Raw genomic sequence first — 22,626 nt, forward strand, 5'->3', positions numbered from 1 at the left:
CTCCTCTCTGAGAGTAGGCTCCTGCTGGGTGTGTCCCACTCCTTTTGATGGTTTTAAATCTGCCACCGGCTTACCTGTTGTGGGGCTGTGCCATTGGACAGGATGTCTAGCAGGTCAGAGGAGGATAAGAAGTAAAACCGAGGGAAGGCAAGCCTCTTGGTGTCTAGGTACTCTGCTAGGGCTTTCTCACACAGGCACAACCTGAAGGCACAGAACACAGGTTCTCCTAGTTTAGTATAATTAGTATAACTTAGCCCCAAGTTACACACACATTACCTAAACACAAACACAGCCAGCCCTCAGTATCTGTGAACTCCTCATCTGAGGGTCCAACAACCTACAGATTGATATTTGGGAAAAATTTTCACATGTTTTGAACACACACAAACATTTTTCATCATTAATCCCTAAATAATACAACATAACCATTTACAAAGCATTTGTATTGAGTTAGGTATTGTAGATAAGCTAGAGGGGATGTATAAGCCATGGGAGGGTTACAGAGGTTATGTGCAACACTATTTTGCGTGAGGAACTTACAGCTGCAGACTTCTGTATATCTGCAGATTGTCTTAGAAGCAATTCCGAGTAGAAACTTAAGAATGACTGTATTTGCAATATGTAGGATATTTTCAGATTTAAGAACAATGAATTCCTAGCAATATTTGCAAATGGACATACCTGTTCACATCTACATCAAACCTCCTAGTGATATCACACCCTATATTACCCAAACTCATGGGGAAAACAAGGGCCAAGCATGCTCTCATTGGCATTTAATAAAGGTCAGAGGCAGAGAAGGGAAGTTTGTACCCTCCCCACAGCAGGCTGGCAAGCCATCTCACCGGCTCTGAATATCCTCCAGCTTGTCATAGAGACCTGGCTTATTCGTGGCTTCCACCACATTCGGGGTTTTCTGAGCATCATCTGCCAGCTTTCTGAAGTCAGAGTCAATGCCTTCAAATCTCTTAGAGTCCTACAGATGAAACAAACAGAAAGTAGTAATCAATATTTGTCTCAGATCAGCCTTTGCAGTCATTTGAGGACAAAAGTCAGTCCAATCCCAAGAAGAGACTTGAGAGAGGAAGAGCAGCATTGGGACATGTTCATCTTGGAACCCTTTTTCTTTTGTTTATGCAGGGCATCCAAAGAGCAATGTTCTCTGTATTAGAAGCTAAAGTATTTAAAGGACAATTTAAAATTATTTAATTCATTTAAAAAGTACAGGAGCCGGGCTGTAGTAGCACACACTTTAATCCCAGCACTCGGAAGGCAGAACCAGGCGGTTCTCTGTGAGTTCAAGGCCAGCTTGGTCTACAGAGTGAGATCGAGGAAAGGCACCCAAACTACACAGAGAAACCCTGTCTCTAAAACATCAAAAACCAACCAAACAAATAAATAAAATAAAATAAAAATAAATAAAATAAAATAATAGTACAGGAGACTTTAGGAAGGAGGAAGAAAGGTAAATACAGAAGGAGGGTAAAATACCAGTAAGCATGTTTCAAAGAGTCATAAGAAATAATAATTTAACTATCTATTCATAAATACCTACCTCTAATACATACAAGTCTCTGTGTAAATACACATACACAGTTAAGTGAAAAATTTCCATATGAGCTAACAATGCTCTTCCCAGAAGCCATAGACTATCTAAGAAAACCCCCAATACCAGGCATGAGAAGCCCTCTTTTGAGTAGGTCAGGATTGTCCAAGAAACTCTGAAAACATTACATTGATGCCCTAATTTGCCCCCTCCCCCACCAGAAGTAGAATATAAGTCCTTATTTCTAAAGACACCATGAACTTCAGATACAGAGCACTTAAGTGAATCTGGCCTGAAAGCTTCCTCCTGGAGGACTAGCCTTCATGATAAGAGAAGGTGCCACATAAGTTCCCAAGGGAGGGAAGAAATCAACAATCCTACCCAGCAATGACACCTCTGAGCCACAATGACAACCAGCATGGTACCACAACCTAAGGGTGCAGTAATGGTAAGAATACCTTGACAGTAACCAACGGCTCCCTAATTGGACTGGAGACCCATTCAACAAGAAGGAAACCGTGTGTGGTAGGTACTAGAACATAGTCAGCTACTCAGGGCTGGCAAAGTCATGGATCTCAGAGGAGAACCTACAACCACCACGTTACTAAACCAACATAATCCATCACTTCATTCTGAATAATTATCCTTATACCACTGATAAGTGCAGTCCTTACTTCTCATCAAGGAAACTTTTCTTTGCAACAGATGGAGACCATTATAGAAAGTTACAACTGATCAAATGCAAATTTGTGGAGCCCAGGCCCAGTGGGTACATCATCAGCACAGTACCTACAGCTCTGGGATTATTGTGAAAGACAGGGGTGAAAAGAACCAGAGGAACATGAGGTTTGCTCTGAGGCTTCAAAATAGAAATTAAAATGTAATAATAATAAACCTATCAGTTTAGCAAAATACTATGTTTTTAATCTAAAAATAATTTACAAAAACAATCCCAAACCACTACAATAGAAATGGGTGTAGTATCCTTCCGCTTTCCTTTCCACCTTCCAATTCCTGTACTGAGTGAGTTAACAAAACTCATCAGTGGTCCCACATCTGCTTCTGTATCTGAATTACTTTGGCCTTACAGGCCATGCAGCATCATAGAAAGCTCATGTGTGCTCATGCTAGAACAAAAGTCAAAAAGTCAAATGACACACATGATTACTAAGGTAGTGTTGACCCTGTAGACCCCTAATGAAGTCTCAGAGACTTTCTACTCTTACTCCAACTGTCCAATAAATGATTCCTAAGTCAAGGAGACAGTAGATTGAATGTTCTTTTTCTAGCTCTATGAAAATATTTGTACGAACGAAGTTTTTTCTCAAATGTACTGCTATGCTGTCAAATGTATTTAATGCCATCATTCTCACTGTGCTGCTAAAATGATCAAGAAACTAATAGGATTTTAGCCTAAATGTAGCACCTGGTGAGAACATATGGTGTTATTATAAACAGTAATCATGATGTTATGTGCTGCATGCATTGTTTTCATGGACTTTCCAGAGTGGGTGCCAGTGCCTGTCCTAATTTACATATGAGGACATCAAGGTTTTGAAGACATTAAGTAAATAACTTGCCCAACATGGGAGAACAAGAAGCCTAGGGCTGCTGCCTTACCCTCTGTAACCAACACCCTTCACCCAAGGTGATCAAAAGACAGGAGACGTGGGTAAAACACTTTGTAACCCCCTCTCAATGAGGTGTTTTGCTTTGACTGAAAATGAAATGGCATCAAGGTGACAGAAGTATATTCATACCTGGCATGAAGGTTCAAATGAAAAGAGCCAATCAGAAAACTGTAATTACTCTGGGAGCAATTATGTAAAAACTAACTGTCTACATGCATAAAAGTTGGGAAATAGTCATAATGGATGAAAATAGTCACTAGTTAGGGTGTAATGAGACTGAACTCTTTTCTGTTATGCTCTTAATAGGAAGGAAATGCAGGCATTTACATGCTGTCTGCACAAACCTGCAGCGCTATCCAGGGACTAAATCCTTTCCTGTTTTTCATAAGAGGTTCTTAAACGTCCCCTTAAAGTCCTCCCCGGAGTCTCCACCTATGTCCTCACCCCTTCTAATTAAGCCTATTCTTCTTCAATTGCTGGTATTTATGATAAATGAAGTCTGGTGCTGGCTTCATTACAACTGCCATACAGAACTGTTCCCTGACACTTGCTGTTGCGAATGTCAACCATTAGGCCACCGTATTGTACTAGCATGCTTGTGCAGGATGTGCTGGAGAACTGCAATGTTGGGTGGCATGTGCTTTAAGTTCTTAATAAGGCCTGGACAACTGGTGACATTTCATAATCAAGCTAATTTGTCAGCAAAGAACTGGCTGTACTGAATGGATACAGAAGAAGTCTAGGGCAAAAAAGAAGGAATTACAGTCCACTGAAATAGGGTTGGTTAATGTCACATTAATTAGGGCTAATGAGAAGGGGCCGGCATTGGGGAAGGTGATAATGGGAGCTTATATTTTAGGGAAATCTGCAGTTAGTCTTCAGAAGAAAACTGGTATCTGATATGCTAGTACTGATTAAAGGTTTGCAGCATGGCTCCCTGCCTGGGGAGAATGACCTTGAACTTGCCTGGCAACAAGACTCAGTTTCTTTGAGTACGTGTGATATAAGACCTATGAAGTGGCCCTTAAGGAGCTATTCCCAAGACACAGCAGCTGGAATCTTCTATTTCTTTTCTCACATGTAGTTGAAAAAAAAAAAAGTAAACCACTCCTTTCTATATGTAGAGGCAAACTGGTTGTAAACATGTTTGCTTGTTTGTTTATTTTTTGGTTTTTTGAGACAGGGTTTCTCTGTGTAGTTTTGGTGCCTTTCACTCTGTAGACCAGGCAGGCCTTGAACTCACAGAGATCTGTCTGTCTGTGCCTCCCAAGTGCTGGTATTAAAGGCATGTGCCACCAAACATGTTACCACTTTTTTTTTTTTTTTGATGCGGCTAGTCAGTGCATGTAGGAGGTACCCTGAGGTGCAGAGAAGGAACCTTAACACTGTAGGGGTGGAGTGGTCTTCCTTTCACCTGGACCAGAGACTAGGTAGCATAGGATTCCCTGAGCAGTTACCTGTGGTAGCTGAGACCGGATGTCTTCAGAGCCAATGAATATGCTCTCCAGGTGAGACCAGGTTCGCTGGACCTCAAACCAGATAGAGATGACTGAGTCAGCCGTGGACAGCTTCTTCTGCCAACTCGACACTTCTTCCAGGAAGAAAGCAATGTGCTTGGACATCATCAGGTTCTGAAGCTGCACTTGGTTGTCCTCCAGAACCTCGATGAGGTCCTCGTCTGACTGCAGCAAGGGTATATGTGTTCGTGTGTGGGGCTCATACTGGAATTCCATGCTGGCCCAGGTGGTCTGCAGTTCCTTTAAGGTCTTCTCCATACCCATCTCTTTCACAGCTCTGTCCACAATGCCCCGGACCTCATCCTCGAAGTGGTGAAGCTGGAGCTGCAGGAGGTGAGCTAGGGTGGTGTCCTGATCCATGGTGAAACTCACACCTGTGGCCTGCATCAGCTGCCTCCAGTGCCGTTCCCGGATGGCAGGATTCTGCAGCTCGGCTACGGCCCTCAGGGAGGTCAGAGTATTCAACACTGTACTTTCCAGGCCTGTGAATGCATCCCAGGCTCTGAGCTCCTTATCTAGGTTCCGGATGTGCCGGGTGAATTGCTTGCACTCCAAGTCCATGGCTTCCACACTGATATTCCTCCAGCTGGTGGCCTCCCAGGCATGGATACTGGAGGTCACCATTCTAATGGTGTCCCAGAGCTCCTTTAGCTGGCAAGCCTCCTTCCTGCACTGCCTCAAATGTTTATAGTCAGGAACATTGACCTCAAACAAATCCACTGACTTGGAGATGGTGGCCATGGTGGATTCCATGTGCTGGATCTCTGTGTGCCAGACATCCAGCATTTCATATGGGCTGACACTATCAAACCTAGAAAGCACAACATATTCTCTTGGTAAGTATAACACACAGGGTTCAACTAGAACCACTAAGGTAGAATCTGCTGGAATGTTTACTATCTCAGGGAAGAGGAAAAGCTTCTAACACAGCGTCTCATCCTGGATGAATGGGGTGGGGGTGACCACGAGATGGAAGAGCTATTCAAGAACATCAGAGAAGATGCAGAGTGTGGTGACATGTGACTCTAATCCTCACACTTGGAAGATGGAGGAAGGAAGATCTTGGGCTTGACATCAGTGTGGACTCTACAGTGAGACCCTGTCTCAAAAGACACAACAATCATAAAAGAGCAATGTCATGCTTAGACCTTTTACCAAATCCAAGAAGATAAAAATAGACCTGTCATCTTGTACATCTCCAAACTTATCCATGGGGCTCCCATTAGATTGCTCTGCCTTTGTCCCTTGTGAGGCCAGTGCTCTCAGCCTTGGCTGCATGTTAGGACTTTCTAGAAGCTGCAAGTTTTCTATGCACAAACATCTCCCCGATCCCTTAAATCAGTGTCCTAGTTAGGGTTACTACTGTTATAATGAAAGACCATGACCAAAATCAACTTGGGGAGAAAAAGGTTTATTTGGCTTACACTTCCGCATCATAGTCCATTACTGAAGGAAGCCAAGACTGGAACTCAAGCAGGGCCAGAACCTGGAGACAGGAGCTGATGCAAAGGCCATGGATATTGCTCAGTGGCTTGCTCCTCCTGGCTTGCTAAGCCTGCTTTCTAATAGAACCCAGAAGCAAAAACCCAGGGATGGCACCACTCACAATGGGTTGGGCCCTCCCCCATCAATTATTAATTAATAAAATGCTCTACAGGCTTGCTTACAGCCCAGTCTTCTGGAACATTTTCTCAGTTAAGGCTCACTCCTTTCTGATGATGATAGCTTGTGTCAAGTTGACATAAATCCAGACAGCACAAATGAACCCTTGTAAACTTGACACATAAACACATCACGGTTAATCCACGATCTCCCCTTTATTGTTTAGCCCCAAGATCACACATTAATAAAGGCATTGTAATAGAAAACATTTTACAAACTTAAAAAGTCCCACAACCTTACAAATTCAAATACTTTAAAAGTTCTCTTTAAAAATATTCAGTCTTGTTGGGTGGTGGTGGCATACGCCTTTAATCCCAGCATTCAGGAGGCAGAGACAGGAGGATCTCTGTGAGTTCAAAGTCAGCCTGGTCTACCAAGGGAATTTCAGGACAACCAGGGCTGTTACACAAAGAAACGCTGTCTCAAACAAACAAACAAACAAACAACCCTAAAAAAACAGACTTTTTTAAAGAGTCTCTGTAAAATTCTAAAATATTCTTTTTAAACATTCTAAGTCTCCCAACTGTGGGCTCCAGTAACATAAAAAAAAATACTTTCTTACTTCAAAAGGGAGGTCACAATCATATCAAAGCAAAACCAGTATCCAGTGTCTGGAATCCACCACAAACTTTTGGGCTCCTCCAAAGGCTGGGTCATTTCTCTGGCTCTGCCTTCTGCAGCACACACAACTTAGCTTCTAGGCTCTGGCTGGCTCCATGCCACTGCTGCTGCTGTTCTTGGTAGCTGTCCCACGGTCCTGGCGTCTCCAAAATGCTCAGGTCTGTTGTTTTTATCAAAATCTCAGTCCTTTGATTCTACCAATAGACTCAGGAGCCAGATGCTGGGGTGAAAGCCTGCTAGCTCAGAGAGGCAGAGAAAGCACCCAGCTGATCTTCCTCATCTGCTGTCATTCCAGAAGCCTCTCTTCCCTCCTACTATCTCAAATTCTCTCAAACTTAATGTTCCTCCCTTCTGCTTCCTGTGTGTCTCATTATCTGTCCTGACTTCCCCTTACTCTCTATGGTTTTTTCTTAATAATCTTATATTCACCTCCTATTAACTGGTTGCTTGCTTTGCCTCTTGATGTAAAGTTGATTCCACCCAGTCCTGTCCACAATATTCAAGCAGAAAGCTCCCAGATCAAAAGCATGCACCAGGGCTGAGCCACACTGTGGTGACATATTGTGTACCCTAATAAACTTGCCTAGGATCAGAGGACAGATACAGCCACTAGATTAAACATAGAGGTCAGGCAGTGGTGGCACACACCTTTAATCCCTGCACTTGAGAGACCTTATGTCTTTGCTTGGGAACCACACATGCCTTTAATACCAGGATGTAACATGGCAGGACACAGAAAGGTATATAAGGCGTGAGGAAATAGGAACTTACTCTCTTTAGGCTGAGGACTTCTTAGAGGTAAGAACTAGTAGGTAAGGCTGGCTGTTCTGTTTCTCTGATCTTTTGCTTTCACCTTGACAGATGGCTCTGTTTTTTTTTCTTTCTTTCTTTCTTTCTTTCTTTCTTTCTTTCTTTCTTTCTTTCTTTCTTTATTTATTTATTTATTATTTAATTAAAAAGACCATTTAAGATTGGAACACCACCACACCACAACTAGAAACAGGATTTTCTAGAAAAGAACACAATCTCAGGGTTCACAGTGTGATCAGAGATCCTGCAGCAGAGGTCTTCTGCTGCAACTGGGCTGCCAACTGCCGCTGAGGCTGCACCTTCATCTCCTGACCTCTCACAGTGCCAAGCCTCAGTCGCTCTGCATGACCCCTCCATGCCTTCAAAACCAGTACTGTGTGGTTGATCCTACAGAACCAAAGTCAGGGGCCAGTGTGAGGTACAACCTTGGCCACCTCTGGACCACGACTTCTATGTGCTGACCTTGAGGAAACACTTTGCAGCAGATTTCACCTCAGTGATGCTAGTCTCTTTTTAATCACAGCTGATTCTTCAGCCCTGGCTGAGCAGCATCCGCTCCTCTAACAAAGCATTGGTTTTACTTTAATGGCGCTGTTCTCTTGTCCCTTTTTGTCCAGTGCTGAAATCACACACCTTGTTGGAGATGGTTCCTGATTCTTGAGTATCATACTTGAGGCATACTTCAGGGCATGGTCCTTCCTCAAAAGAAGAGCCTCATGTGTAAGGGAGCTTACATGGTAGTCCTATTGTCAAGGGCATGGCTGACCCAAGTTTTAAGGGGCCTCTGTTTTTCCTTCTCTCACCATGCATTATCTCTCCTCTCTATCCCCAGGCTTTCTCTTTCTGTGTGTTTAGAGAGGTAGACATTTGGGGTCCTATGACTTAATAGAGATGAACACATTCTTCCAGACTCTGGACAGGGCCTCACAGGCTCCTCGAAGAAATGATGAATGGACATAAGAGACTAGAGAAATGGCAATTTCCATCTTTCTGCTATGTATGAATGTTTGCTGACAGGATATGGGAGGGTGGAAGAGAGGAAGAGGATGACATGTGGACTCCCTTTCATGGATTGTTCCTTCTGTCTCTGAAAATATCTGCCATCACAAATGGAAAGAAATCCTAACTAAAGCTATTCACCTGAACTGCTTGCTCTTTACCCCCCATCACCATGCAATGCAGTAACAGTCATGCACACCATTGCATTAGTGCCAGGTTAGCTTGGATGCATGTTCTGCTGCTGTCCACCTGCCCTTTATGAATCGGTTTTGGCTTATGAGCTATGGCCACCAAGACACATGGCTGAACACCATGCACAGGTCAGGGCTAGCCTTCAGCACAGAATGTTGGGGTGGTTTTCAGAGTGGAAATAACCTTCTCTCTGGGTTTTTCCTCCCTCCCCTACAATGGGCAGTAGATAATGGACTCAATGGAAGAAATAGAATTGTCTTTGTGACAAGTGTTTTAGCAAGAAAGATCACCAAGGCACAAAGGATTCTTCTGCTTGTTTTTTCCTTTTCTTTTCTTTTTTCCTTTTTGTTTGTAGAGTTGAACTGTTGGTGTGTAGGGGCTCCAATTTCTCTCTAGTCTATAGTAAAGTTAGAATGTGATATTGACTACTTGCTGTTAGAACAAGATCTACGAAATTCAGACAAACTAAAAATACCCACATCCTATTTAACTCATCATGGTGCATAATTCATGAAGAATCTATCAGGCAAGCTGTGAGTGAGGGATATTTGCAGTGCACAGAAGGTAATAATATGTGCTATTTTCCCCCCATCACATAAACATCCAGAAATTGACAATGGTTTCTTAAATGTGGTGTTGGTATAATTTGTTTATTGTTTGAATTTGTGGAAGACCTTTTCCTAAGTCTGATGTTCATGTATGAACACCAATTTTGAGTAAGTTTGGAGGGGATCTCTACACATGAGAGCAGGTAGCAATTTCAAACATTTAGAATAAAATAGGCATGGTGGCACATGCCTATAATCTCACCACTCAGGAGGTTGAGACAGGAGGAACCTAAAGTCCAGCCTGTACTATATAATGAAACTCTGTTTCAAAAACATTCCTTTATGGCAACTTGTCGAGATATTCATAAACTTCATGCATGTGCTAACAATGAAACATTTTTCGAAACCAAGGAAAGAAGGGAGTTTAAGGACAAGAAGGCCACAGAGGGGAAGGGCACACCTTCTGTGTGTGAAGGGGAAATAACGGTGCAACAAGTACCTTTAACTGAAGGAAAAATGTCTGCGTGAATAAAACTACAATGAAGTAGTAGAAATACGTTGCTCAAACATGAGCCCATGGAGAGAGGAGGAAGAGCCCTTTCTAACTCTTGGGAAGCTAGCCGCCAGGGAATGCCCACTGCAGCACTACTTCTATGTGGAGAATGGCATGCACCCGCACCATACCCCACAGCCCACACTGAACTGTGATCCCTAGTTCTGCACATTCCGTGTTAGCCCATTCCAGTACCAATATCCACCTCTTTGTCCAAGCTGGAAGACAGAGAAGCATCCCATACTCTCTTCCCTCAGTTCACATCGATTCTCCCCTTCCTCAAATCCACAGTCTTGGCCAGTGCTTCAGTTCAGGCCTTACCACTCTGATTCATGACTGTTATAACCTCTCAGTTGAGACCTTGTGTTCAGTCTGCCCCACTCCATGAGAAATTAGGAGTTATATACAGACAAATTTCCAATATTCAATGCTTTAATGTATGTCTTTTATCCTTTGGTGGCACAAAAGCAATTCTAATTTAGTAGCACTGTAATTTGCAATGTGAGTTTCATGTTCCTTTTGGGCTTGCAATAGGCTTGTGGTTCAGTTGTCCTTCATGATGCCGGAGAGCAGGTGCCAGAAACCAGGCATGTGATCATGAGAGACACAGCTGACCTTCTGTGTCCTACTGTGTTGCTAGCTGTGGTGTTTGGTAGGTCAGGTACATTGAATGTGGTCAGAACAAAGCCCATTATACATCTGAAAGGCTGTGATTCCATATTCCAACTTCTCAGTCATGGTCACCTAGTCCTCTCTGTCTACCCTCATGTCCCAGCTCCTGCATCTCCCCTGTACTCACTCTATGTCTTACTCTCTACCCTCATGTCCCAGGTCCTGCATCTTTCCTGTACTCACTCTATGTCTTTTACTTTCAGCCATTGTGCCTTTTGGTCCATGTTTACTTTTTATAGAACATCCTTGCTTTCCACTTTGATTATTAATTTCAAATGGAACTTACTTGCCATTGGCTGAATTGCTACATTTCTCAAGATGTGTGAGCAGTTTCAGCTAAAGATGGTACCAAGAAGGTGTCTTATTACTAATTTTTGAAGTTATCCCTAAGACTATCAGCTGTTGATATCAGAGGATGTGTATTTCTAAAATTTTCTAGTACCCTTATAATTCTTAGCTAACTCCACTGTTGAGGCCAAGCCCATCTACTCTACAAAATCCTAAATCATACTAATGAGTCAGGTTAACTAGTAAGTCAGGCAAGCCAAACCAATGACATATCTTTATGTTAGGATCTTGCTATATCCCTGGTACTAACTGAATGACCAATATGGCTCTTTTCTCCAGCTTTGAAAGTGACAACAGCTACTTTACAAGCAGGACACGTGGCTCCTCTTTCCCTCATGCTCCTGCATCAGGCCATTAGGAAAACCTGTCCTTTCCCATTGCTGTTGTGCACAGCGTCTAGTGGAGGGCATCTTCAGGAAGGTTTTGCCAGCTGTTCACAGAATCTGGTGGTCGGCTGAGAGCCCTGAGAGGCCCCTGTGAGTTGGAGCTCATAGGATAGGCTGTCTAGGCTGTGAACATCCTTGGATTACTTTGGCCTTGAAGAAGGTAGGAAGATGACTTATCCCAGCACCATTCTTTAAGGTCAGGAAACCGGTGCTCAAGGTCAAAGACTGAGTAAGAGAACGACAGAGCATGGAACATTCCTTTTGGTAGAATCTGTCACAGATTTAAAAAGCAGGAGAGGGTCCTTGAATTTGAATATGACAGTTTAGTCAATTATTATGAAGAGTGGGAACTCAGCTAAGAAATATGCTGAGCTGTCTTAGAGTTCAGAACTACAGGAAGAAGGAGCATTTGACTTGGGCACGGAGAGGGAATCTCAATTTCAGAAGCCCAACTTTGCATAGCACCTGTCAGATGGCAAGGGCCTAATAAGACACTCATTTTCTTCTTCCTTCTCAAAGACAAGGACATGAGAAGCTGAGCAGAGACAGCTTCGGGGACAGAAACTTGTATTGTCAGAGAGTGCAGCAGGGTCTGCTGCATCTATAAACGATCTATAAATGATCAAAATGTAAAGGAACAAGTGCTCATTTGACTACAAATTTTACACAGGCACACACACCAAAGTAAGGAACAAAACAAACAACACATGAATTGATGCCTGTTAAGGTTCCCTTTAGCAAGAGCCCCACAATTCTGGATGAGAAATACATCAAAATTTCGGCAACATTTGTTTTCTCAAACTGTTGTGAGAGCTCTTTTCGAAGAATTCTCCTCTGAAGATTCATCTGCATGTGAAATTAACAGATGTGAATCTAGAAAGCCCAACTAAGAGTAACAGCATCATGGCAGCCACCGGGAAGGAGCACGAAGAAGGAAAGATGATCACACAGAAAGAAAATAAAATAGCCCGCCGGCTGATCAATACACACATGCTACGCACATGTGCGATGGCTACCATGGTTCTGATAGACCTACAAAAGGACACCATGGTTGGTTCCTGTCCAACAGTCATTCTTGGAAGATATTTCTCAAAGCGCCTATGGGATTCATTAGAAGAATTTTAAGTAGACAGTTGACACAAAGGCTTGTTTATGGCTGCCATTGCCATGGTTGTGATGAACTCTGAGCTTCCTTTAAAACCAGCCTCTCTCAATTTGTGTTGCCTCCTCACAATCTGATTCAACTTAGAACTTCCACTATATACCCAAAGGAGGATCCAAAAGATACAGCTTGAGCTCTGAAAGAATGGTCCCCCAGTGTGTTCCACAAGTGTTCTTAGCAACAGACATTTCTTTGGAAAAAAGGTATGCCACCCTAAAGTAACTATAAAGTGCAGTCATTTGAAATTCTAGGTCCCTACATATTTGCTTCAAAGAAAACCAGCTACTGTCCTTCAGGGTAGTAGTTCTTAAACTTGGTTGCACAGAAATCATTGCGGTGGGGGGCAGTGGGGGAGGCTCACTTGATACTGACACATAGATCTTGCCCCTGAAGAGCTAATTTAGTGGATCTTCAGGACAGGCTAGACAGGGCAGGCTTTCAAAGCTACTCTTGGTGATTATATGGCAGCATCCTGCTATAGAGCTACAAGCTTTACATGTTCATATTGTACATGGTTTAGACTCCTGTTCTTGCTTGTCTCTTAGCTGCTTAGTATCTTGTGTTTTGTAGATGCAGTGGCCGTGCTTAGAAGGTGGCAGCTGCTTAATAAACATTAGATGATTGAGTGGTGAGAGCAGGCCCTTACTGAGGGTGGAGGATAAAGGGGTACAGAGATCGACTGACCAAGGAAGGAAGCACGCGAGGGTTCTTTACCCAGAAGGCTGGATGTAGGCATCATGGCATATGCCTGGATGATATGATTCAAAGCAGCTGGAGGAGAGGGTGTCAAATTTTTTCATCACAAAGAAATGAACAATGTTTGAGATGAGGGATAGCCTCAATATTCCAAATTGATCTTTACACAGAGTATAAAGGGGCCCAAGCATTATACTGTGTTTCAGAAGATGTGCAATTATTACCTGTCAACTAAAATTGATTTTAAAAAAAGATTAGGCTTAGACATGAGACTTTGAGAGCTAAAATTGGAACAGTGGCCCACCAGGACAGCTGGACACCAACATACTGGGCACAGCAGTCAACACTTTTAGTAATTATCTTGTTAATTCCAGTAACAACCTATGAAGTGACTAATATTATTATCTGGATCATAAAGATGTTAAACAACTTGATGTGATATAGACATGAGTAGCAGACCTGGAGAAGATTCTTAGTCCTTCTGTGTGCTTTCTCCATCCGGAGATTTCTTAGTCTGCAGCCACAGCAAGACATTCAGCCTTAGAAAATAGACCATAGTGCAGGGGTTGGGGCTGGGGGGTTCCCTAGCTATTCAGACATGGCTTTGCCTCTGTGGTGAGACCTGGACACTAAGCAGTGCTTGGGAAGCTGATGCCCTATAGACCTGATCCCAGGAGTACACTACGGGACACACATGAATGGTGCTATCTTTCCTGAGGGTGATTTCTTTATGCAAGACCTCTGATTGTCAACAGAGAGGTATCACAGAATTACCAAGTGCAAAGAAATGTCTCAGACACTAACCTTTGCTAAAATCTTAAATTACTAAAATGCTTTCCACCATTATTTAAACTTTCTAGTAGCCAGTTTGAAAAACGTGTGTGAGGACACGCGAATGTGATATGTGTTTTCTAGCAACCACTTTTTAGGCTCCTGCAAAGAACAGAAGTCTGAGAATTCAGAATTCTAACTTCAGAATCCTAATCATTTTACCATAGTTCCTTGATGAGCCCCTACATTTCCCTCATTAACCCAGGGGCACAAGAAGCTTCTAAATCTTCCTTGAAGGGAGGGTGGCTATCCAGCCTTTGTCATTCAGACAAGTCTGACTTAAACTCTGCCCACCTTAGGACTGCACTGTAACCAAAGGAACTACACGGAGGGAAGGCTGGCAACAAGCCTTTGTCTGCTGCAAGAGCCAAAGCAGAAACTCAAGAGGAAGATCATCCCCCGGGTCCACACCTGAAGGGGGCTTCCTTGCGGAACCTCTCCTGGAATTGCTGTTGCTGGGTATCAAAGGCCGTGCACCGCTGGCGGAGGAGGGCCACTTCATTTGCCTGCAGCGGGACCACCTGCTGCCTCACAGTAATGGCCACCTTCTTCATGTTCTTCCACTTCTCGGGAAGTTCCTGTAAAGAAGAAGACCCGGGAGCGCTCACACCCGGGGTGCTCTCCCCTCCTCCATAGCCAGAGAGGGCACCCCATCTCTCTGCTTCCATCCCTGCAGTAGGGCACCCTGGGATGTACTGGGACCATTTTTAACTGTGCATCAACTCCGCTCTTCCTCAACTTACCTCTCTGGTTGTCTTCTCTCTTCACGGTCACGTGCTTTTGACTCAGCACTGCCCTTCGCCCCTTCACCTTCTGACCTGGTCACCTTTGCCCTTTTCTATAGTCCTCAAGGGTATTTGGTTATTTTCTTGAGTTCCTGCTTCTTCTCTCAAACCTTCTTACATCACTAAGATCTGCTTGTTTCCCCCAAATCAAACACTTGGCTCAACCTTTTATCAGAGAGTGGGAACAGGGTGAGGAAGATATCTTAGGTGTTTTTTTTTTTTTTTTTTTTTGTCAAATTGGTAAAAGCCAGTATGATTTGAGAAGAGAGAACATCAACTAAGAAAATGCCCCCATAACACCGGCTTATAGGCAAGTCTGTGGGACATTCTCTTGATTAATTAAGGACATTAAGGACATAGAATGGTCCCCTGGATGCTGTGCTGACCCTGGGCAAATGATACTGTATGGTACCAAAAACCAAACAAACAAACAAATAAACAAACAAACAAACAAAAAAGCAGGCCTAGCAAGTCAGGGAACAAGCCAGTAAGCAGCATGTCTCTATGGTCTCTGCTTTAGTTCCTGCCTCTAGTTCCTGCCTTGAGTTCCTGCCCTGACTTCCCTCAGTGATGGAGTGTGACCTGAGACTTATAAGATGAAATAAACCCAAGTCTGGGCTACATAGTAAAAGCCAATTTCAAAAAAAGTTGACTTATCTTTAAATCTGGGATAAAATCTGTATCCCTATGAGTTCTGCCACGATAATTTTCAGTATTCAATGATTTCCCCAAAATGCTAGACATTACTTATGTGTTACACACTGTAGTTCTAAGACACGGACCATAGATCTGGACTCATCCCCAAGAAATCTTCATTTACTTTGACCCCTCTACCACTATATTGTAAAATCCCAAGACTTTCCTTCTGTGTCTTGTAAGGAAGAGTCCGGTGCACTGACCTCCAGTTGCTTAAATACGGCTTCCGGTAGCTCTTGTTCGTAGGACTTCAGCAGTTCAATCGTTTGCTTCAGGGGCTCAAACATGTCATCAGTGCTGCTCTGTCGTTCTTTAAGGGTGACAAGGTGCCCCATGATCTCAACCAATCCTTGGAAATCTCCTTTCTCCACTTTCTTGAGCAAACCCCTCTCGGTACTCTTTATGAACATGTCAAGGTCAGCCAGGCTGAATGAACACAAAGCACAGGGCCAATCTCCTTGCACCCCTCGAAAGGAAGGATACTGACATCTTTAACAGAAGCGATTGTGGAAGAAAGCTCACCATGGGCCTGGTACTTCAAGGGACTAGCCTTGTGATTAATGTGGCTTTCTTCACCAGTGTGCAGGCTGTGAAACATGAGGGAAGCCCTGGCCCCTCAGGAGATGTGACATGTGAATGGACTATGTGCTCCTAGGTAGGATCTTGGACCAGGAAAAGGATGTGAGTGGGGTAACTTATGCTAGGTCATGTTAGGTCTATGGATTAGTTACTGCTTCTATATCAATAATAACTCATGGTGTTTGATCATGTACTGTGTCTAGACAAGATGTTATCATTTGGAAGGTCAGGTAACTGTAAACAGAAACTCTTTATGCTGTTTTCATAACTTTTGTTAAGTCTTAAATACTTTTAAATAAATAAGTTTTTGAAGGCCAAAATGAGGGCTGGGCACAGTGGTGCATGCCTTTAATTCTAATACTCAAGAGGCAGAGGTAGATAGACGGGTCTCTGTAAGTTCGAAGCCAGCCTGGACTATATAGTTAGAGCCAGGATAGCCAAGGCTACACAGAGAAACCCTTTCTCAGTTATTAGATCAGTAAGACTAAGACATTTAACATCTCAAGTCCTCGGTTTCCTTTACCTAGAAGATTGGAAGACTCTCCTCTCTCACTCACTGTTATGACAGTTAAGTGAGATGCATTCTGTAATTCAGCAAGTGTTCAGTGAGCATCCATCAGGAGCCCCGCCAAGTTTCCAGGGGCTGAGAGGAGAATGACAGAGATGAGCCAAGTCCCTGCATAAAAGCAAGACAGGGAAGTAGGAAGTAAATGGATGACATACACTGTACAGCTTCTCACAGAGATGCAAAGGCACTGGAGAAAAGTCAGGATCAAGGAATGGAGACTCAAGCCAAGACTTGGTGTGATGGGAGATCAGCAAAGGCCGTCCTATGAAAGGGCATATTGATCAGAAGAGTGAATAGGTAATGGAGTGTGCCACAGAAAGGCATGAGACATGGGAACCCCAGGGGCAGAAAAGACATGAGTAAAAGCATTGGGGGTTGGTTACATTTTGTGGGCTTGACGAAGACAAAGCCAAGGTGGCAGAGGCACAAGAAGAGAGAGAAGTGTGGAAGAGGGAAAGTGTGGTTAACAGAGCCCTTGCTAACCTTAGTAAGCTCAGGTCCTCATCTAGATGAAAGAATTCTGAAGACAATGCATGGTTTGACTCATGCTTGCAGACAGCTCTGCAGGTGGAGAATAGACATTGGCTGGAGGTCTGCTGCAGGGAATGGTGCCTTGGGGATGGGGACACAAGAATGGAAGCCAAGGGGAGTACCTGGGGGAGGTTAGCATTGTCCATCTGACAGACAGTGCTGTGCTTGACCTGAATGGTACACAAAAGAAGTGATCAGATTCAGGATAATTCTGCACAGGACCAGTACATGGGCTGAATGAGGGATATAAGGGGATGAGAAAAATTCCTAGTGGCCTCTAGCAGTGAGGCAAATAATAACACCATTTATAGTTGTGAGGGAAAAACTGGGTAAGGCTGTTATATTGTGGGAAATGAGAGAGAAATTTGTCTTGAACATTTAGCAGACCCTAGACACCTAAGGGAGATATCAACCAGGTGTGATGGTTAGTATTGATTAGCAGCTTGATAAGATCTAGAGTCACCAGAGACAAGCCTGTGGGCATGTCAGTGAGAAAGTTTCTAGGTTGATTACCTGAAGAATGAAGACACACTGTCTTAGTTAGGGTTTTTGTTGCTGTGAAGAGACACCATGACCACAGCCACTATTACAAGGAAAACATTTGATTGGGGTAGCTCTCTTATAGTTTCAGAGTTCAATACATTATCATCAAGGCGGGGAGCATGGCACCATGCAGGCAGATGTAGAAATAGCTGAAAGTCCTATATTTTTCAGGCAACGTGAAGTCAACTGTGACACTGGGTAGTATCTTGAGCATATATGAGACTTCAAAGCCCACCTCCACAGTGACACACTTCCTCCAACAAGACCACACCTACTCCAACGAGGCCATACCTCTTAATGATGCCACTCCCTTTGGGGACCATTTTCCTTTGAACTACCACACCTACCTTAAACGTAGGCAGCACCATTGCAGGAGCTGGGGTCCTGGACTGAATAAAAGGAGAGTGCTGACTGAGCACCAGCATTCACCTGCCTCTCTCTATTTCCTGGCTATAGATGCAATATGACCAACTGCCTTGTAGCTACCACACCTTCTCAAAATGTAAACCCAAACAAACCCCTTCAAGTAGCTTCTTGTCCACTATGTGGTCATAGCAATAAGAAAAGTAACTCATAAAGGCTGTTACATAGAATCCTGGATTTCTGAGGGATGAAGCTTAAAATGTAAAACCAGCAGTTATTAGCACTTAGTTTCTTTGTGTTATTTTGGCACAAGGATTCAACATGTAGCTTCTGTGGACTTGGAGTTTATTATTATCCTGCTTCAGTTTCCCAAATGATAAGATGACCAGTATGTGTCCCCATGCCTGGCATATCATTATTTTAAACCAATCAATTAATTAAATAAGTTGGATGAAATCCAGAGACTCCCACATGCTAAGCAAGTTTTCTACAACTGTGCTATACCACCAATTCTACAGACCTCTTCAAAGCATTAGAAATGCCCCCAAACAGTGGAGATAGTCAAAGAAGGAAGACTAGGATGGAGGCTTCGGGAATTCCAAGTACTTAGAGATCTCAGGGAGGTATTGAACCCAGCAAAAGGCACCAGGAAGACATAGCCAGTGAGGGGAGAGGAAAACAAGAGGAAGAAGCAACCCTGAAGGTCTGAGGGCCTCGGGAGAGGGGGGAGACTCACCGCTGACAAGCAGAAGAGAAACCAAGGGCGGAATGTCCACGGACAATCTGAGGATTTCTGGTGTCTTTGACAAAAGCAATCTCAGTGACATGGTGCAGTGAAGCCCAGAGGGAGAGCAAGTCAGAGAATCATGGGCTTTTATTTCTCATGCAGTCCACATGATGATACAAATACCTTCTTGATGGAAAAACTTAAGAAGATTTTCAAATCACTTGACAGAGAAGTCAGGGGTGATACCTTGGACCTGTAGTATCAGTGTTCAAGAGGTAGAGGTGGGAGGATCTCTGCTAATTTAAGGCTAGCCTGGGCTGCAGAGTGGGTTCAGGCCAGCCTGGGCTGCAGAGTGGGTTCAGGCCAGCCTGGGCTGCAGAGTGGGTTCAGGCCAGCCTGGGCTGCAGAGTGGGTTCAGGTCAGCCTGGGCTGCAGAGTGGGTTCAGGTCAGCCTGGGCTGCAGAGTGGGTTCAGGTCAGCCTCGGCTGCAGAGTGAGACCCTTTTTCTCTACAAATATATTTTCTCCTGGAATACATGACTGAAGTGTGAATTAAAACTGAAGGCGTCAGACTGATCTATGATTGACTTGAGATCTGTTCATCTCATCTGTGGTACAACAAGAAAAGCATGGATGATGTGCAGATACGGGAGAACGTGAAGCCCTTCTCTAAGCATGATTAGAGCTCCAGAGTGGAACAAAGAATGAGCAAAAAGTAAGATTGGAGGAGACCTGCCTAAGAATTTTCTTGAATTTCTGAAAGTCAGTAGACAATATTAAGAAAGACCTCCCCTCTAAAAATAATCATCATCTGGAATAAATATAAAGAAATGCCCATAGATGTTTCAATACGAACTTCAGGTTATCAGAAGGAAAAGAGGAAGAGGGGAGGGGGAAGAGGGACAATTATACTAACAGCTACCAATTAATAGCAAAAACATAATAGAAGCCAGGACACTGTGGAATAATATTTCAACAATCAAAGAAAATTTGACTTTCTAAAAATTTTTTCACATTATTGTTTAAATAACAAGAGCAAAATAAATACACTCAGATGAAAAACACAGTACCATCACTAGACCCTTCTAAAGGAACTGCTAATGGATGTACCTGAGTCTGTGATGTGGGTGGGTCTATAAAAAACAGAGCAGGAAGTGAAGTCTAGGGATGAGGCTTAGCACTGTAGCACTTGCTGGATCTCCAAGCCTGGTCTGATCTCCAGCACTACAGAAAAAAACTGTGCAATACTTCAATTAAATATAACGTGAGGGAGTTAAATGAATATTGGAAAAATGATCCAAATGACATATTTTGGTGAATGAATAATAGGGTGAAATTCTCTCTCTCTCTCTCTCTCTCTCTCTCTCTCTCTCTCTCTCTCTCTCTCTCTCTCTTTCTCTCTCTCTGTAGTATAATGTAGTGTGCATGGTATCTGTGTGATGCTGGGTGTGGAACACAGGGAATTGTACATGCTAAGCAAGTACTCTAACCCCAAGTTCTATTTCCTGCTTTCTGCACTGGTTTGGAGAAAAGTGACCATACTGGTGTATTTATTTACCTAACAGTGCTAGTTAAACAACCTTCAAAGCTGCATAATAGTACAGCATGTAAGCTGGAAGAGGGGAAAAATGGAATTTAGACATGGAAAATAAAATGTTCAACCCAAAAGCAAGGAAGAAAGGATTGTAAAAATAAGACAAATAATACCCAATAAAATGCTAGACTTAAACTGAAACACAGCCCAGTGAGTAGAGTGAACAAAGCCCGCTATTAAAGGTGAGCATGCTAAAAGCAGTTTAAACATTCAGTTATGTCGATCATAAAACTTTCTCCTAATGTAATTACGTGGGGAGGTTGAAAGCCAAAGGATAATGAGATACACCAGGCAAATGGTACTCAGAAGGAAGTCGCTTTAGCTATGGTGGGTAATGTCCAACAAAGCAGACTTTAACTACAACAGACAGAGCCAGGGGTGAAGGAGGTCTCTGGCGTCCAGTTAAAGGTTTGGTTTACAGGAAGATAGATCAAGTGATGTAGACCCTTACAATATGGGACAAAGTGATAGGGCAGATAGCCTCAAGACAAAAGACTTGGTGAACTCAGTAAATGAGAATTAAGCAGAATAAAAAGGCAAGCAGGATACAGCAGATTTCACTGAGACAGTTAGCAAGCTTGAGCAAACAGCAGGGGCATGGAACCCCATGCCCATTACAGGACATACTCTCCTCACCTGTGCACACACTGGTAAGAAAAACTGGTTGTGGCTCATATGACAAGACATCAGCATGCTCCAGAAGCTTGTCATTATATATATCACAAAGCAACTCAGAAGTAAATCACAGAGCCATTGGGACAAACATCATTAAGATGAATGTTAAATATGCTTAGAACTAGATCATTATGAAAATATTACACAGTAAAGGCAGGCATGTAGGTAAACCTCCACAGAGAAGGGAAATTATGATTTAAAATGCTAGCATTCAAAAAGGCAGCGAACTCAAAATAAATGAAGCATTCATCTTAAGTCAGCAAAGAAATATAAAATAAACCCAAAGGAAACAATACTTCTATGACATAATAAATTGCTGAAATAAAAGTCAAATTATAACAACAGAATCGATGAATCTATGAGGTAGTTCTTTGTAAGGCTAATCAGGAAAGGAGCTAACGAGAGCAATCAAAAATCAATAGAAATGAAAATGCCTGTAATAGATGAAACAAGATGAAGTTATACATTTCATGACAGTAATCTAATGACTAATGTGTGTTGGATACATTTATAGAAAGTATGACTTAGTAATGACAAGAAAATTGTCCTATCTTTATAACCATTAAAGAAACAGTAGTTTAAAATCTTCATGCAGAGAAAATTACAAGCCCCAATGCCTTTACAAACGATTTACATCAGACTTCCAAGACCAGAGGATCCCAGTGTCACACAGCTCTCCCAGGGAACAAGCAAGCAGAATTGCACCCTAGCTTGTTTCACGAAGCTGGCAAATTCTCAAAACTAAAATCTGACAAAGATGCTATGAAAAAGGCAAGTAAGAGGCCAATGTTGGTCACAATACAGGAAGCAACGCTAAAGGAAGGATTTGCAGACACGTTCACCCCATGGATAGAGTGGAAACTGTGACACATCCAGATGGGTTGATCCCAGAAACACTACGTTGATTTGATATTAGAAATCAAAACAATAATGTTCAAGACTGAACATTTTGAGGGAATAAACAGAATTATCATGGTATACTTAAAAAAGTACTTGAAAAAATTATGCTTGCACTTAAGCTAAATACTCTTGACAAATTAGAAAAAGGAGAGGATCTCTTAGTCAGGAAGATTCATATGCATACACACACAAATCATACTCCACACATCACACTGCATACTCTTACATACTCATATGCAACCACACTTACACACACTCATTCATACACACATATCACACTCCACACATTCTCACACACACACCATGCCACACACTCTATACTCACATACAGACATTTATACACACACACAGACATTTATGCACATACACACACACACACAAGCATACACCTCACATATGCACCCCATATTTACATGTAATCATTCTACACACACACTCATACACAAGCATACACACCACACTCCACACATTCTCACATACACCATGCCACAC

The 22,626-nt window shown here is 42.9% G+C and overlaps 1 protein-coding gene across 1 annotated transcript in view; it reads right to left on the reverse strand.

Moving 5' to 3' along the window:
* The window catches only part of Dnah9 (dynein axonemal heavy chain 9), a 346,197-nt gene that overhangs the window by 254,329 nt on the left and 69,242 nt on the right, over positions 1–22,626 (reverse strand). Inside the window, exons 18-22 of the mRNA XM_059270927.1 lie at positions 15,859–16,081; positions 14,586–14,752; positions 4,635–5,505; positions 846–976; positions 75–201 (exon numbers count right to left, since the gene is read on the reverse strand). Coding sequence (XP_059126910.1) covers positions 75–201; positions 846–976; positions 4,635–5,505; positions 14,586–14,752; positions 15,859–16,081 — 1,519 coding nt within the window. The remainder of the gene's footprint in view (positions 1–74; positions 202–845; positions 977–4,634; positions 5,506–14,585; positions 14,753–15,858; positions 16,082–22,626) is intronic.

This window comes from Peromyscus eremicus, chromosome 8a, assembly GCF_949786415.1.
Source record: "Peromyscus eremicus chromosome 8a, PerEre_H2_v1, whole genome shotgun sequence".
In the NCBI taxonomy this organism is placed as follows: domain Eukaryota; kingdom Metazoa; phylum Chordata; class Mammalia; order Rodentia; family Cricetidae; genus Peromyscus; species Peromyscus eremicus.